At 56.0% G+C, this 14,014-nt stretch overlaps 1 protein-coding gene across 8 annotated transcripts in view; it reads right to left on the reverse strand.

Moving 5' to 3' along the window:
* Positions 1-1,708: 1,708 nt before the first annotated feature.
* Positions 1,709-14,014, reverse strand: part of SLC2A9 (solute carrier family 2 member 9) — a 64,022-nt gene continuing 51,716 nt past the window's right edge. For 5 of the 8 annotated variants that reach the window (XM_036328865.1, XM_036328857.1, XM_036328849.1 and 2 more), the window contains 4 exons: positions 8,139-8,240; positions 7,478-7,553; positions 5,221-5,348; positions 1,709-3,244 (listed from right to left, as the gene is read on the reverse strand). In XM_036328865.1, coding sequence (XP_036184758.1) covers positions 2,990-3,244; positions 5,221-5,348; positions 7,478-7,553; positions 8,139-8,240 — 561 coding nt within the window. In that variant the 3' untranslated portion in view covers positions 1,709-2,989. The remainder of the gene's footprint in view (positions 3,245-5,220; positions 5,349-7,477; positions 7,554-8,138; positions 8,241-14,014) is intronic. The other 3 variants (XM_036328906.1, XM_036328896.1, XM_036328915.1) reach the window with 3 other exon arrangements.

Raw genomic sequence — 14,014 nt, forward strand, 5'->3', positions numbered from 1 at the left:
ACTGGTTTTCTCTAGCCTCGTAGGCCATACTGTGGAGGTATTTTGCAAACTTGAAAAGAAGGGAAGTTAGTGTTGTCAGGCAGAAAACCCAGGTCAGCACCCCAGACAGCTCCGAGGCACCGCAGCTGCACCCAGACGACCCGAACAAGAGTCCCTGCCGCTTCGCTGGATGCACCGGGCCCCAAGGAAGCAGCTTGCCCAGTGTCTAGACCCCTGGATCAGCTTGATACATCCTCATTTGTGGGCTCCCTCCTGTGAGGACTGTATGAATCGAGTTCAGGTTTGGTCATGAGTACGAGAAACCCCAAGTAAGAGAGGTTGTGACTCCCATAAGCAAAGGCCTTTGCTTGGCAGGTCGGGGCGGTCATGGCCCCTCTGCTCCAGGAAGTCCAGGCCCTGGATCCTCACTGCTCACTGCCCCGCACCCTTAGGGGGCGCCCTTCAACTTCCTGGTCTAAGGTGGGTGGCCGGTGTGCCTGTCACTGCATCCACATTTTTTCATCGGCCATTCCCTCCAATAAAGGCAATTTTTCTGGTGCCTAGTATGTTCCAGAAAGAGGCTAAAGCCGGGCCGGCGTGACTCAGTGGTTGAATGTTGACCTATGAACCAGGAGGTCATGGTTTGGTTCCCTGTCAAGGGCACAGGCCCGGGTTGCGGACTTGATCCCCAGTGTGGGGGGTGCAGGAGGCAGCGATCAATGATTCTCTCCATCGTTGATGTTTCTCTCTCCCTCTTCCTTCCTCTCTGAAATCAATACAAATATTTTTTTAAAAGAAAGAGGCTAAAAGGTCTTACATGTGTGGCATCAAAAAGTCAGCATTCGCCCTAGCTGGTTATGCTCAGTGGATAGAGTGTTGGCATGCAGGCTGAAGGGTCCTGGGTTCGATTCCAGTCAAGGGCACCGGACCGGGTTGCGGGCTCGATCCCCAGGAGGGGGCGTGAAGGAGGCAGCCGATCCATGATTCTCTCTCATTATTGATTCTATCACTCTCTCCCTCTCCCTTCCTCTCTCTAAAATCAGTAAAAATGTTTTTTTTAAAGTCAGCATTCTTGGGATTCCGAGGAAAAGAGGAAGAGAAAAGCTCTTCGATATGTCGTGTGGAGAAGCAGCCAAGATGAGCCATGGCTAGTCTGGGCTGGGCAGTGTTTGAGTCAGACACAGGCTACCTGGTTTTATTGTGCTTCAGAAAGATTGTGGGTTTTGTTTGTTTGTTTTGTTTTTGCAAACAAAAGGTTTGCGGGCAACCTCCCATCAGCTTGTCTATCGGCGCCATTTCTCCTGGTGGAGATGCCGTGAAGATCATTGAAATGACAGCTAGAGATTTATAACGTTTAACAAACTTTGTTGATAAAACAGTGGCAGGGTTGTGGGGGGACTGAATCCCATTTTGAAAGAGGTTCTACTGTGGATAAGACGCTACCACCCGGCATCGCACGCTACAGAGAAATCGTGTGTGACAGGAAGAGTCCATCAGTGTGGCAAGCTCCACTGCTGTCGGAAGAAATTGCCTCCCCAACCGTCTTGCCTCCCCAGCCTTCAGCCCCCCCCCGCCCCCCCCATCAACCACCGCCCTCAGCCCTGAGGCAAGACCCTCCACCAGCAAAAAGACTGATTGGCATCTGTAATCACCACCACCACCACCGCTGCCGCCGCCGCCACCACCACCAAGACTGCGACTTGCTGAAGGGCTCAGAAAACAGTTAGCGTTTTTTTTTTTTTTCCCCCAATAAATAGCTTTTAATTAAAGTATGTACATACTTCAGACATAATGCAATTTCACACAAGATAGACTACAACAGAGTGTAAAAACAACGTTTAGATGCACCAGGAAACCACATATTTGTGTGACTCATTCATTGTGAGACTTGCTTTCCTGTGGTGGCCTGGAGCCGAGCCAGCAGACTCTCCTGGGTGCGCCTGTGTGTATACTTCTGTGCCTCTGGGGAGCCCTGACTGACACGCTGTCTTTCAGCGAAATCTCTTCCAGGATCGGCAACCACGAAGCACCCTTGGGGCAGACAGCACCAGGCAATCACCCGTCCTTCCCTCCACGCCTGTGTGCAGCCTCAGAGTCATCCTTAACCTTGTTTGACGGCTCCGACGGAAAAGCGTTCAATTTGCAGGGCCTGCCCCACCTCCTGTAACGCTACTTCTTGCGTCGGCCTCTCTGGGTCTCCCACATCTGGGTCCTCTCTCTGTTCTCTGGGACCTGTCTGGTCCGTGGAGGTGATGGTGCTTCAGGGCTGGAGGCCTTGAGCCCCATGGGACAGAGCCAGGAAAGGCAGAGCAGAGGGGTGGGGGTTGGCACCAGGCTCCCCTGAGCCAGAGATCCACAGGACAGAGCCAGAGATGGGAGCCAGGCATTTGCCAGGCAGTCTGAAGAGTCCTTCACCCGAGTTCTGGACATCTGCGCCCAGGACCCAAGCCCAGGTGCACTGGGGACTCAGGATGTGACTGGGGGCAGCTCAGGGCTACGGCAGATAGAGCAGGGACTGCGTTCCTTCCAGAAACCACTGGGGGCTCCCTCCCCGATTTCACCTTGGAACCATGGGCTCAGACACGAAGAAGGCAGGCGTGGACCCGTCTAGGAGAATGTTGGGTCTGCTAACACATGGGGTGGTTGTTTCCAGCTTCCAGAAGAGTTTGGGGGGCTCGGCCATGCATGACACCCAAATGGTTGCAGTATTAAGTGAGCAAAGTCTCATTTTTAAATACTTACTAATGTTCAACGTGTAGGGCGATCTTCGGTTTTCTGAAATGGTGAGACCACCCGTGGCGACCGGGGCGGGGACCGTCAGGCCCGGAGGCTGTTAAAACCCTAGGAACCATGTGGTCGGGCCCTGCCAAGGCATCAGGGTGAGTTAATGAAAGGTTCGGCCAAAGAGAACAGGCTGATTTTTGAGTGGATGATTTTGTATGGCCTGAGGATGATGTCACAAATATCCAATGGCTCTTGGCAGAAAAAAATGTCCCCCCGCCCCCGTGGTTTAGATAATCCCACTTTTGATGTAATTGTCCAGCGTGGAGGAGGCCTCTGGTTTCGGCCTGTTTGTGGCCTTGTCGTCAGTGACGGCTGAGTCTGTCTTCTCCGCTGGTGGGAAGGCCTTGTTCCTTTTGGCAAATGCCTGGCTGATTTCGGCGTGGGTTCGGTTTTTGGTCTCAGGGAGGACGAAATACAAGTAGAGAGCACCCGCAGAGCAGATGGCGGCAAAGACCAGGAAGCAGTAGGTGCCCAGGCTTTTCTGTGGAAAGGTGGAGACAAAAGCGTCAACCAGACAAGCACCCCACTGGCCACGAAGCCACTCTGAGCAGAATGTTCTTTGTTAAAAAAATAAAAAAATAAAAAAAATATATATTTCAGAGAGGAAGGGAGCGAGAGATAGAAACATCAATGACAGAGAATCATTGATCGGTTGCCTCCTGCATGCCCCACACTGGGGATCAAGCCTGCAACCTGGGCATGTATGTGCCCTTGACCAGAGTCGAACCCTGGACCGTTCAGTCCGCAGGCTGATGCTTTATTCACTGAGCCAAACCAGTGAGGGCTGGACTGTTCTTGATGGTCCCCATTCATCATCCAACATTCCCAGGGGCAGCTTCGCACGCAAATGTGCCTTATAATCGTGCACAGGAGGCATGAATCAATCAGCTTCAAACCCCAGGAAAGATGAGGAAGTGGCAGTCTTTATTTATTACTTTTTTTTTTTTTTTTTTTTTTTAAGTAAAGTGGGCATATAGCCCGACCGGTGTGGCTCAGTGGTTGAGTGTTGACCTGTGAACAGGTGGTCTCATTTTGATTCCCGGTCAGAGCACAGGCCCGGGTTGTGGGCTCCATCCCCAGTGTGGGGCGTGCAGGAGGCAGCCGGTCAGTGATTCTCTCTCATCATTGATGTTTTTATCTCTCTCTACCTCACCCTTCCTTGCTGAAATCAATAAAAAATTAAAAAGAAAAGTGGGCATATAAAACTTAATCATTGTGAAAGCCAATTGCTATCTAAGGTTATCCTTTTTAAAAAGTATGTTTTAAAAACTGGAATCGAATTTGACCTCCTGTTCATAGGTCAATGCTGAACCACTGAGCCACACTGGCTGGGCTAGCCAACGTCATCTTAAGTTCATATTTTCCATGAACCACATTCTTCCTTCCCTCCAATACACACGTGAGAAAAGTGTGATGTCAAAAGGAAGTGAAATTCCTCAATTCACAAGAAACATCACTTTTTCTAATATGCAAAAGATACAGCTCACTGGCAGTTACTCTGAGGCAGCCTTCCACAAAGAAGAGAGAAATGCAGAGTGCAGTCCCTCTAGCTCACGTATCCTGGTTATGGCGGCGAATGCTCGGACGAGAACGGCCCCTCCGGCTGCACTAGACCAGCTGCACCCGTCACCTCGGCAGCTCCTGTGCCCGCAGAGCCTGGCGCATGTAGCTGCTCAATAAATGTTTGTCAAGTAAAAGGCTCTCAGGGTTCCAGCTGTTGGGGGCTGGGCCCCCCGGACGTGCCTCTCCTCTAGGCGCCCCGAGACCTGTTTCCAGAGGATTCCCCGGGAGGGCTCGGTGACCACCTGGGAGAAGCAGGAAGGGGACCCACGCATTTTATTGGGGTTCCCTGTCCTACACTGAGACCCGCCACAACCTCAGTGCCTCCTTGTCACAGCCCCTGTTTCTCAGAGCCCAGCAGCTTTTCATGGACGCGCTACACTGACCCAGGGTGTCCCCGCAGAGGGGCTCTGGCTGGAATTCCTCCCCGCCTCTTCCGACCTCCCCCCCCACCCGTTCATGTTTCTTGTGTGGCTCCTGGAGCTCCAGCCCTAGTGGGCACCCGCCCTGCTGAAAGTGAGCCCCAGGAATGAAGGTGATCCCCCTTGCAACATGCTGTTACTCGCTGCATGACTGTATAGGGATCCCACAGTGACAGACACAGCAAAAACAATGGGCAGGTTGCAGGTCTGAGATTCTACCCAGGTTTGCTTGCATACCCTCCACGACAGGAGGCTCACTCCCTCTGAAGCAGCCCTTAGCATTTAGGGGTTGCTCCTGGAAGGTGCAGGAGGGAGAAGGGTTAAAGGCTTGGGCCGAGGCACACTTCTCCCTTCCTTAGGCCAACAGCGCGAGTCTCCAGTGGGGAGGCCAGCCTCTGCTCTGTGGATCGGCCCTCACTCTGAGGGCTGCCAAATCAGAGGGTACCCCTGGGCAAGAGGCCCCCGCCAGCCAGACCTGGATGAAGGGGAAGAGGAGGCCCACGGCGAAGTTGGAGAGCCAGTTGACAGTGCCTGCCACGATGAAGGCCGCCGGCCGCTGGGACTGCTGGAAGAACTCGCCGGTCAGGACAAAGGGGATGCCGCCTGCAGGGAGAGCCGGGGCGTGGAATTAGTCACCCGGAGGAGGAGGCCATGCCGCCAGCCTCCATCTCCTGTGGCAGGGCAGGCGGTGGGAGAGCCCCTCTGCCTGTGTGAGCAGCGGCCTCGGAGTGGGTGCTGGGTTACAGCCCAGAGCCCAGAACACCATCTCTGACCTGGCTCATCTGAACAAGAGGTGTCCCCCCCCCCCCCCCGTGCCCGCCACACACACACACACACACACACACACACTCCCCACACTCTCCGAATGGCCTCTGAAGCCAGCTGGGCCCGCCGTGGTGGAGGACTACATGTGCCAATTTGATGATGCGGCAACTGACATTTACGGAATACGTGTGTAGGAATGCTTATCATTTCATCTCTGGGACTATTGGCTACCATGTACCTGGGGCGGGGGGGGGGGGGGGGTGGGAAGACTGCAGCCCAGAGAAGTGCCCTCACTTACCCAAGGTTACCCAGCTCTGAGGGGCAGAGCCAGGACTCATGCCCTGACTTTGGTAGGAGTTTGCTCAGGCATCACAGGTGCTGGGAGGCCTTTCCCTACAGCCTCGGTTAAAATGCGCCCCCTACTGTTCATCCTTCCCTCTTCATCCCCTTATGTCGGTCCCCTCCTCCCCATGGGACTGCCGTTGCCCTGGCTTTATATTTATATATTTCTTGGCCGTGCCTGGCTCCCTGTCTGGGAGTGTAAGCTCTGTGGGGGCTGTTCTAGCAGCTTCTCCCAATATCTGGGTCACAGCTGGGCACAGAGTAGGAGCTCACTTACAGGGGCTTTTCGGTCCCGTCCCTGTGAGGGCCGAGGCTTCTCGGTCCAGGGCCTTTACTTGCGATCACCGTGATGGGCTGAATTGTGCGGCCCGCCCTCCCCCCGACCCCCACTACCAAATCCACATGTTGAAGTCCCACCCTCAGCACTCCAAAATGTAACTGTGTGTGGAGATGGGTCTTTAAAGAGGTGATTAGGGTAAAAGGAGGTCATACGATGGCCCCGATCCAGTCTGACGGGTCCTTAAGAAGAGGCGACTAGGCCCGGCCGCGTGGCTCAGGGGTTGAGCATCGACCTATGAACCAGGAGGTCACGGTTCAATTCCCGTTCAGGGCACAGGCCTGGGCTGCGGGCTCGGCCCGTAGTGTGGGGCGTGCAGGAGGCAGCCGCTCAGTGATTCTCTCTCATCACTGATGTCTCTCTCTCTCTCCCTCTTCCTTCCTCTCTGAAATAAAAAAAGAAGAAAAAAGAGGCAGAGGGACTTTGGGACGGGCATGTGGAGGAGCGGCAATTTGAAGGCAGGGACAGAGATCGGAGTGAGGGAGCTACAGCCGCCTCCAGGAGAGTCCCCCAGAGCCTGCCCACAGACACCAGGGATGCCCCCAGAGAGCAGTGCAGGGGCCACACCACCCTGAACCCCTTCTCAGTCTACCGGGGACACGGACACAGAGCCACGGCAGGGCAGGGCCCTCAGGCTCATCCACACGGGCCATTTTATAGATGGGGAAACTGAGGCTCAAGGAGAGGCGAGGACTTTCCCACGAGGGCAATGCCCGATCTGGGGCTGGACATGAGTCCTGGGTGCACACACCAGACTCCACTCTTGCAGGCACTGCAAGGTGGTGGTTAGGGGCTGGAGTCTGGCATCACCATCCTGTTGGCTCCGGGCAAGTCCCCTCCATCCTCACCTTCTCTTGAGCTGCCACGGGCCTTGCATGAGCTAAGTATAGCATGTGGTCAGTGATCAATAAATCTTAGCCATTGTTATCATCATCATCATATCTTCCGCACGGAACTGTAACTCGTCCATGGGTGGCCACAGACCGCACCTTGAGTATCATTAATTCATCCCAAACTCGTGTGCCTGCCTCACGCCCTCACAGCCGCGAGTTGTTGTATGTTATAACTAATGTGTCTTTGGGGGGCACATTGCCCACCATCTGTGGGATGGAAATGAAGGCCGTCACTGAACTTAAATGGCTGGGAACTCTCTCTTCCCCCTCCATCCCCAATCAGGCCCTGCCCCTCCCTGAGCCCCTGACTTCCGTGGTGGTGCCGGGAGCCCTGGGCCAACTGGTGCAGAAGAGGGGCGCCCTGGGCCAGCTGGCGCAGAAGGGGGGCGCTCTACCTGGGCCGCTGCAGAAGGACGCAATGATGGCCAGGATGCAGACGATGCTCAGGTAAGGGATCCAGGGGGCGTGGTCCTGCGAGGGAGCAGCAGCGGGCAGGTGAGGAGGCAGGCGTGTCGAGGACCTGGGTTCCCACCCCAGCCCCTCCTCCATCCATCTGTGTGACCTCGGCCTTACTAGCAAGGGAAGGGGGCTGGGGGACTGGGGACCGGCACAGGGTCATGGTTAAAGGACGTCTTCGACCTTGTAAAGGTCACTTTATATCTATGAGCCCCGTTTCAGCGTCCAGAAGATGGGGGTAATGATAACCCCTAAGCCATTCCAGTGCCTACTTTACAGACACGAGGAGCAGAGAGGTTGAGTTGCCGAAAGTTTTGTGCGAGGAAGTGGGACTGCGGGGATTTACACCCAGGCGGGCTGGCCCCAGACCCCTAGAGAGGGGATGTAACCCCCCCAAGGTCACACAGCTCATCAGGTTGCTGGTCTCCCAGGCTCAGGCCCCATCCCTCAAAGCCTCCCCAGCGGCTTCTGGGCTGAGATGCCCCTGGGGGAGCCGTGTCTGCAGACAGTGCACCCGCCCAAGCCCAAGACCCCGGGCACCGAAGCCGAGAGCCAGCTCCACGCCGAGCTCCTGAGGGGGGGACAGGCACGTGCTCTCACCTGCAGCGTCAGCGTGACCGTGAGGATCCCAAAGAAGAGGGTCATCAGCCCGAAGCCGCCGATGAGCAGGGGCCTCCGCCCCAGGCGCTCGATGACCAAGCCCTAGGTCAGGGGAGAGAGGGATGGTTACTACTAGCAGCAAGGGAGGGGGTGCGGGGCTGGGAACCGCACGGGGTCATGGCTCAAGGACGGCTTTGACCTGGGACAGGCAGGTGACTCCCTCCACAGCCGCACCGGGGAGGCAATGACCTTGATGAGAAGGAAGAAGGAAGACAGTCCCGCGTATCCACACAGTCACCTTTCCTCCCATCTCCTTTGTTAGGGGGCATGGGCTTATCTGCTGGGGAGTCTGGATGAGGGGCCGGGGCCAAAAGGATGTGGCTGCCGCAGCCCTGCCCTCCCCTCACCCGGGAGCCAGGCTGCCACGGAGTCACGCTCTCTCCATTCCTCTCCGCCCCCACGGTGCCGATTTTAGAGGCGAGGACCCAGGGGCGGGCATGGGGCTGCCGTTTCCCACACTCGGGGTGATACCAGCGACTGCAGCCCCGGAAGCTGCGCCCCAGTCCAGCTTCCTGGGGCTGTGGGATGTCACTGACCCCCACTCGCAGCCCCTGTGCCTGCCTTCCAGTGGGGCCAGGGCAGGGCTCTTCACTGAGCGCCTTCAAACGCCAATGACCCTGAAGAATGTGATTGTAGCCAAGTTTCAGGGACAGGCTGGGTTGGCAGGTACACCTTCCTCCAGGCGGCTTTCGTAATGAAGCACCGAGGGACCGGGTGTTTGCTCTGGGCCAGCGCCCAGCCCGGAGGAACGCACGAAGGCCAGGGGTGGCAGAGGTACAGTATGACAGTGGCTGTCCCCATTTCTTTAAATCTACTATGCGAAACACACACGTGCCCACACGTGCATGCATCCGTGAACACACTCCGAACACTGGAGCGAGATGACACCACCCAGGTGGGGGCCAGCGCCCAGTATTCCAAACAGCTGACCTTGACCTTGACCTTGACACTGTGGGGTCCCTGAGGAGCCTCGCCACACCAGCCTGAGGGACTCTCCCGGCAAAAGTGGGTTATTGCCAAAGCCTGAGCTATGGACACCTGGGAGGAAGAAGGGGATCGGCTTGGCGATTGCTGGTCAGCTCTGCCTTAGCAAAGACAGCCAAGGCGATGGCAGGAGAAATGCCTGCTTCCCTATCCCTGCCCCCTCTGCAACGCTGCTTTGAACAAGCAGGCGTTCATCACTGCTTCCAGGAACTTCTGTCTGAGGAGAGGCCGAGACCTGGGAAGGCCATGGTTATTTTCAAGTTAACAGAGTTTTAAAGTCTGCGACCAGGGGACAGGGCCCCGGAAATAATTATCTACTCCAGACAGCGCTCTGTAAACCGAACCTTAAAAATAATTCCTTGAAACGTAAACTTTGCTTGGAAATTTCTGTGTAAAAGAAGAATGTGTGTGAGAACCGTATATCTTTTGGGGCCGAAGGTATGAGAAGTGGAAAAGTTACGTTTAAATGACTACCATTCCAGGGTGGCTCATGAACCCTAAAGATAATAAACGAAAGCGGCCTGGAGACATGTCAACCCAAGTATAAACGCAGACGGGGAGCGTGGCCAACTGGCCGGAAGGCAAGGCTGCCGGAGCCCGGGCCCTCCCGGTCTCGCTCCTGGGAATCGTCTTCCCTGGGGCCTCTGCAGCCCCATGGGGACACCCCCACCTGCTACCTCTTTGAGAGGAAAGGTACCTCTTAAGAAGTTCATGATCACAAAGTTACACGGTTCTCAATTTGGGGCACGTGGGGAAAAGTCAGCTCTTAAAGAAAGCTCTTGCCCCAGCCCAGCGGTCGGCAAACTCATTAGTCAAGAGAGCCAAATATCAACAGTGCTTCTTCAAAACAGACTCGCCCAGGCCGAAAACCGACTTCTGCGCATGGGCCACGGAGTTTCAATCGCACTGTACGTGCGCGCCCACACGTGGTATTTGTGGAAGAGCCACACTCAAGGGGCCAAAGAGCCGCATGTGGCTTGCGAGCCGCTGTTTGCTGACCACGGCCCTAGCCAGTGTGGCTCAGTGGATCGAGCGTCGGCCTGCGGACCAAAGGGCCCCTTGTTTGATTCCGGTCAAGGGCACGTACCTCGGTTGCAGGTTCCTCCCCGGCCCGGGCCCTGGTCAGGGCGCATGCAGGAGGCAACCAGTTGATGTGTTCCTCTCACATCGATGTTTCTGTCTTTTCTCCTCTCTTCCACTCTCTCTAAAAACCAATGGAAAAATATCCTCGGATGAGGATTAAAAAGCAAAATAAGAAAAAGCTCTTGAGTGAAGTTGAGACACTGTGTGGACAGGTGACGGAGGAGTCGGCCATTGGTACATGGAGCCGAGAGCCTGGTGGGCAGAGGGACAGTGGTGGGAGCAGCTGGCACTTGGAGCAGCTGGCACAAAGGGGACACAGCCTGCTGCCTTCACCGGAGCCAGCCAGGGCAGGCCGGGGACACAGCCCAGCCCCCCCACCTTCTGCTCGGCCGGCTCTTCCACTCTCTCCTGTAACACACGTAGGGGCCGGAGGCTCAAGGTGCCACAGCGAACTCTAAGGCTTTGACTCTGAAACCGCGGGATTGGTTGGGAAGCAGAGGGGTCTATAGACAGTGGGAGCCAACAGGACATTTTTCTTTCTTTGCTCCAGCTGCATGGCGTAGTCCATTCCTGACAGCGACACACACTTCCTGCGATGAGTGAAAGGCAAGAGTGACGCAATGCTGTTTCCCTGGCGGGAGGAAGCTCGGGGTCTCCGCTCCGAGGGACGAGTCTCGTGCTCGCGGGCCGCCACCCACGTGGCTGGGATGCTCGGGCTCCCGGGGCCAGGTGACGCCTGTGGGAGCTCCCTCGTTGGAGAGTTAACGCGGCACCAAGACAATCGACGTGGAACCCAGCTGTTTCTGCAAAGTGGCAGCCCTTCCCAGCTGCCCACGCCGATGAGCAGGGCCGGGAGCCAAAACCAGCGGCAAGTCAAAGGAACAGAATGTCTGTCTCACCTGTCAGAGGCCCCAGAGCCATTGTCACGGGCTGTCCAACTCTCAGGGAAAAGGAAGAACAGAAAATGGGCAAGTCCTGTTTGAGAGGCAGTGACCTCACAGCGGGGTGAAAGCGCATCTTTACGTTTGGAAACAAGGCCATAAAGCGCTGGAAGGGGCCAGGGACCCACTGCCGCCTGACTGCCGCCTGGAGCCCGTTTCCATGGCAATTCTGTCCGGTGGTGGAGTCAGTCCTGCGGCCGCTGGGATAGGTGGCGGCAGAGTGGCCTCAGGAAGCACAGTTATTCTCCTTCAGGTCTGGAGGTCAGAGGTCTGCACAGGTTGCAGGGACAAAGCTTGGACTGCCGGAGGGCTGTGTTCCTTCCGGGAGCTCCAGGGGAGGGTCCGTTCCTGGCTTCCCGCAGCTTCTCCAGGCCTCCTGCCTGCCTGGGCTCCCGCCCCTCCGTCCACCTTCAAAGCCAGCAACCTCCCCGAGGCAGCCTCTGCTTCGTCACCATGCTTTTTCTGAGCCTCACTCTCCTCCTCGCGATTTCACTTCGAAGGACCCTGCGATTCATTGGGCCCCTGGGGGTCAGGAAACCTCCCACCCGGAGGCTGAGCTTAGTCACAGCGGCAAAGCCTCTCTTTCCACATCTGGGACATAGGCACAGCTTCCAGGAGTTTGGACATTTGGGGGCTTGGAAGCCTGCCCACCGCACATGGGCACGGTCACATCCATTGACAAGATGAGCAAAAATATCCCGAGACGTCGGGCAATGTTCCCGAGGCCCCTCAGCTGGAAGGAGGATGAGTCGCATTTGAATTCAGAGCTGCCAGGCCCTAACGCCCAAGCGCTTCCTCCCCAGCACACTCTTCCTCCTCAGGTCCCCAGGCCAGGCTGACCTTAATCTCATGATTTCCCAGGGATTCGGGCAAATGCTACCATTTTAAGGAATATTTCCAATAGACTAGTGGTTCTCAACCTTCTCACCCTTTAAATATAGTTCCTCATGTTGTGACCCAACCATAAAATTATTTTCGTTGCTACTTCATAACTGTAATGTTGCTACTGTTATGAATCGTAATGTAAATATCTGATATGCAGGATGGTCTTAGGCGACCCCTGTGAAAGGGTCATTCGACCGCCAAAGGGGTCGCAACCCACAGGTTGAGAACCGCTACAATAGACTGTTCTGCATCTCCAGCTCTTTTAGAAGATAAAGTGGGGAGAGGGCAGATGACTGGGGACATGCACACAGGGCCAGGGCCAGGCTGCACAATGCACTCACTTCCCTTCACCAGGCTCACTCCTGCTCCCTCAGCTCTCGGCTCCCGGGCCCCTCCTCCAGGAAGCCCTCCTGGGATCCCTCACAGGAGGGTTCATCCCAGTGTGGCATGTGGTGTGTATCTGTTTCTGGGTCTGTCTCTCTCTAGATCATGACAATGTCACTGGTGACGCCCTGGCATGAGCAGGGTGTGGGTGCACCATAGCTGCCTGTGGGCGGATGAGTGCGTGAATAAACACGCATACCACCAGGGCACAGAAGCTGTCCCTCCCAGGTCTGGGCCACAGGGAGGCGCCCAAACCTCCAGAGCACACAGTCCAGATGGCAGGGCAGCAGCAGGCAGGCCCTCCCGAGGCTGTGAGGCCCGGTGCCAGTTTCAGTTTCCCTCCTCCTTTCCCAGGAATGCGAAGCCAGGGACCTCTTCCTGGGACTCACACTTCCAAGAAATACTTTGTCGAATGCCGTCAGCTTTTAAAGAGGACGATCTGCCAGCCAGAGAGTGGGGAGCGGAAGGAGGAGTCGGGCAGACCGAGGTGGGAAGCATCACCCCTGCCCCACCCTGTGTTTGCTCCTCTTGTGAACGGGGGTGAAAACTGGACTTTCAGGAGTGATGTGAGCCTTCATGCGACCCCAGGGAGAGCCCCCGGGGCCTGGGGAGCAGCAGGGGCCCCAGATGTTAGGCTCCCCCCCCCCCTGGGGTTCTGACCTACTGGCTGTGTGACCCTGGGTAAGTCATTTCTTTGAGACTAGGCTTCCTCAACTATCAAGACTGAGAGTCCCCACAAAAGCCTGCTCTCTGCCGGGTGCTCATTGCAGCCTTGTCGGAAAGGCAAGCCGTGGGAACTTACCTGCTGGGAGCAGGCATCGCCGCCGCTGACTGGGTGCCCATCACCTGCCCGGCTTGCATCGCTTCCCCTGTAGTCACTCATTTAATCCTCACCCACCCCCAGGAGGCAGGGGCCGTGTCCTCATTCTAGAAATGGGGAAATGGAGCCACCAAGCTGTGGAATGACATGCCCGGGGTCAGGCAGCTCAAAGGGCCGGAGCTGGGGTCAGAAGCCAGGCAGGCGGCTCTCTCTGCCACCCAGGCTCTGAGTGCAGACAACGGTTAATAAGGAAATTGCCGATTGCCAAGTTGTGAAGAAGGATGGAGCTTTCACAGGAGTTCAGAGGCGATGGTCGGCTTCCCTTCCTGTGTGTGTGTTACACTCTCATAAAACGTGCTAAACAAGAAGCAATAAAGTGGGGAATCGTTCTGACATCCGTCTGTGGAACAAACGCAGGACTAAGGCGAGAACAGTCGGGTCGCTGTGGCGAGGGAATAAGACATGCATCTCTGAATAGACAAGGGCGGGGGGGCGGGGGGTGGGGGGGCGGGGTGGTGGTGCCCAACCAATTGCCTTGGGTGTCACGGTCGTAGGTGGTTTCTTCTTTGTTTCTTTCTATTTTTTTCCGAATTTTACGAATCTTCCCTAATGAGCTCATGTTGATTTCTTGTTACAACAAAATCCCCGACAAACCCCCAAACAAACCCTATAATGTCCCCATCATTTCTTTCCCGATGGCGCTTTTCTGCTGATCCATG

The sequence above is a fragment of the Myotis myotis genome, unplaced genomic scaffold (genome assembly GCF_014108235.1).
Source record: "Myotis myotis isolate mMyoMyo1 unplaced genomic scaffold, mMyoMyo1.p scaffold_m19_p_1, whole genome shotgun sequence".
Lineage (NCBI taxonomy): Eukaryota > Metazoa > Chordata > Mammalia > Chiroptera > Vespertilionidae > Myotis > Myotis myotis.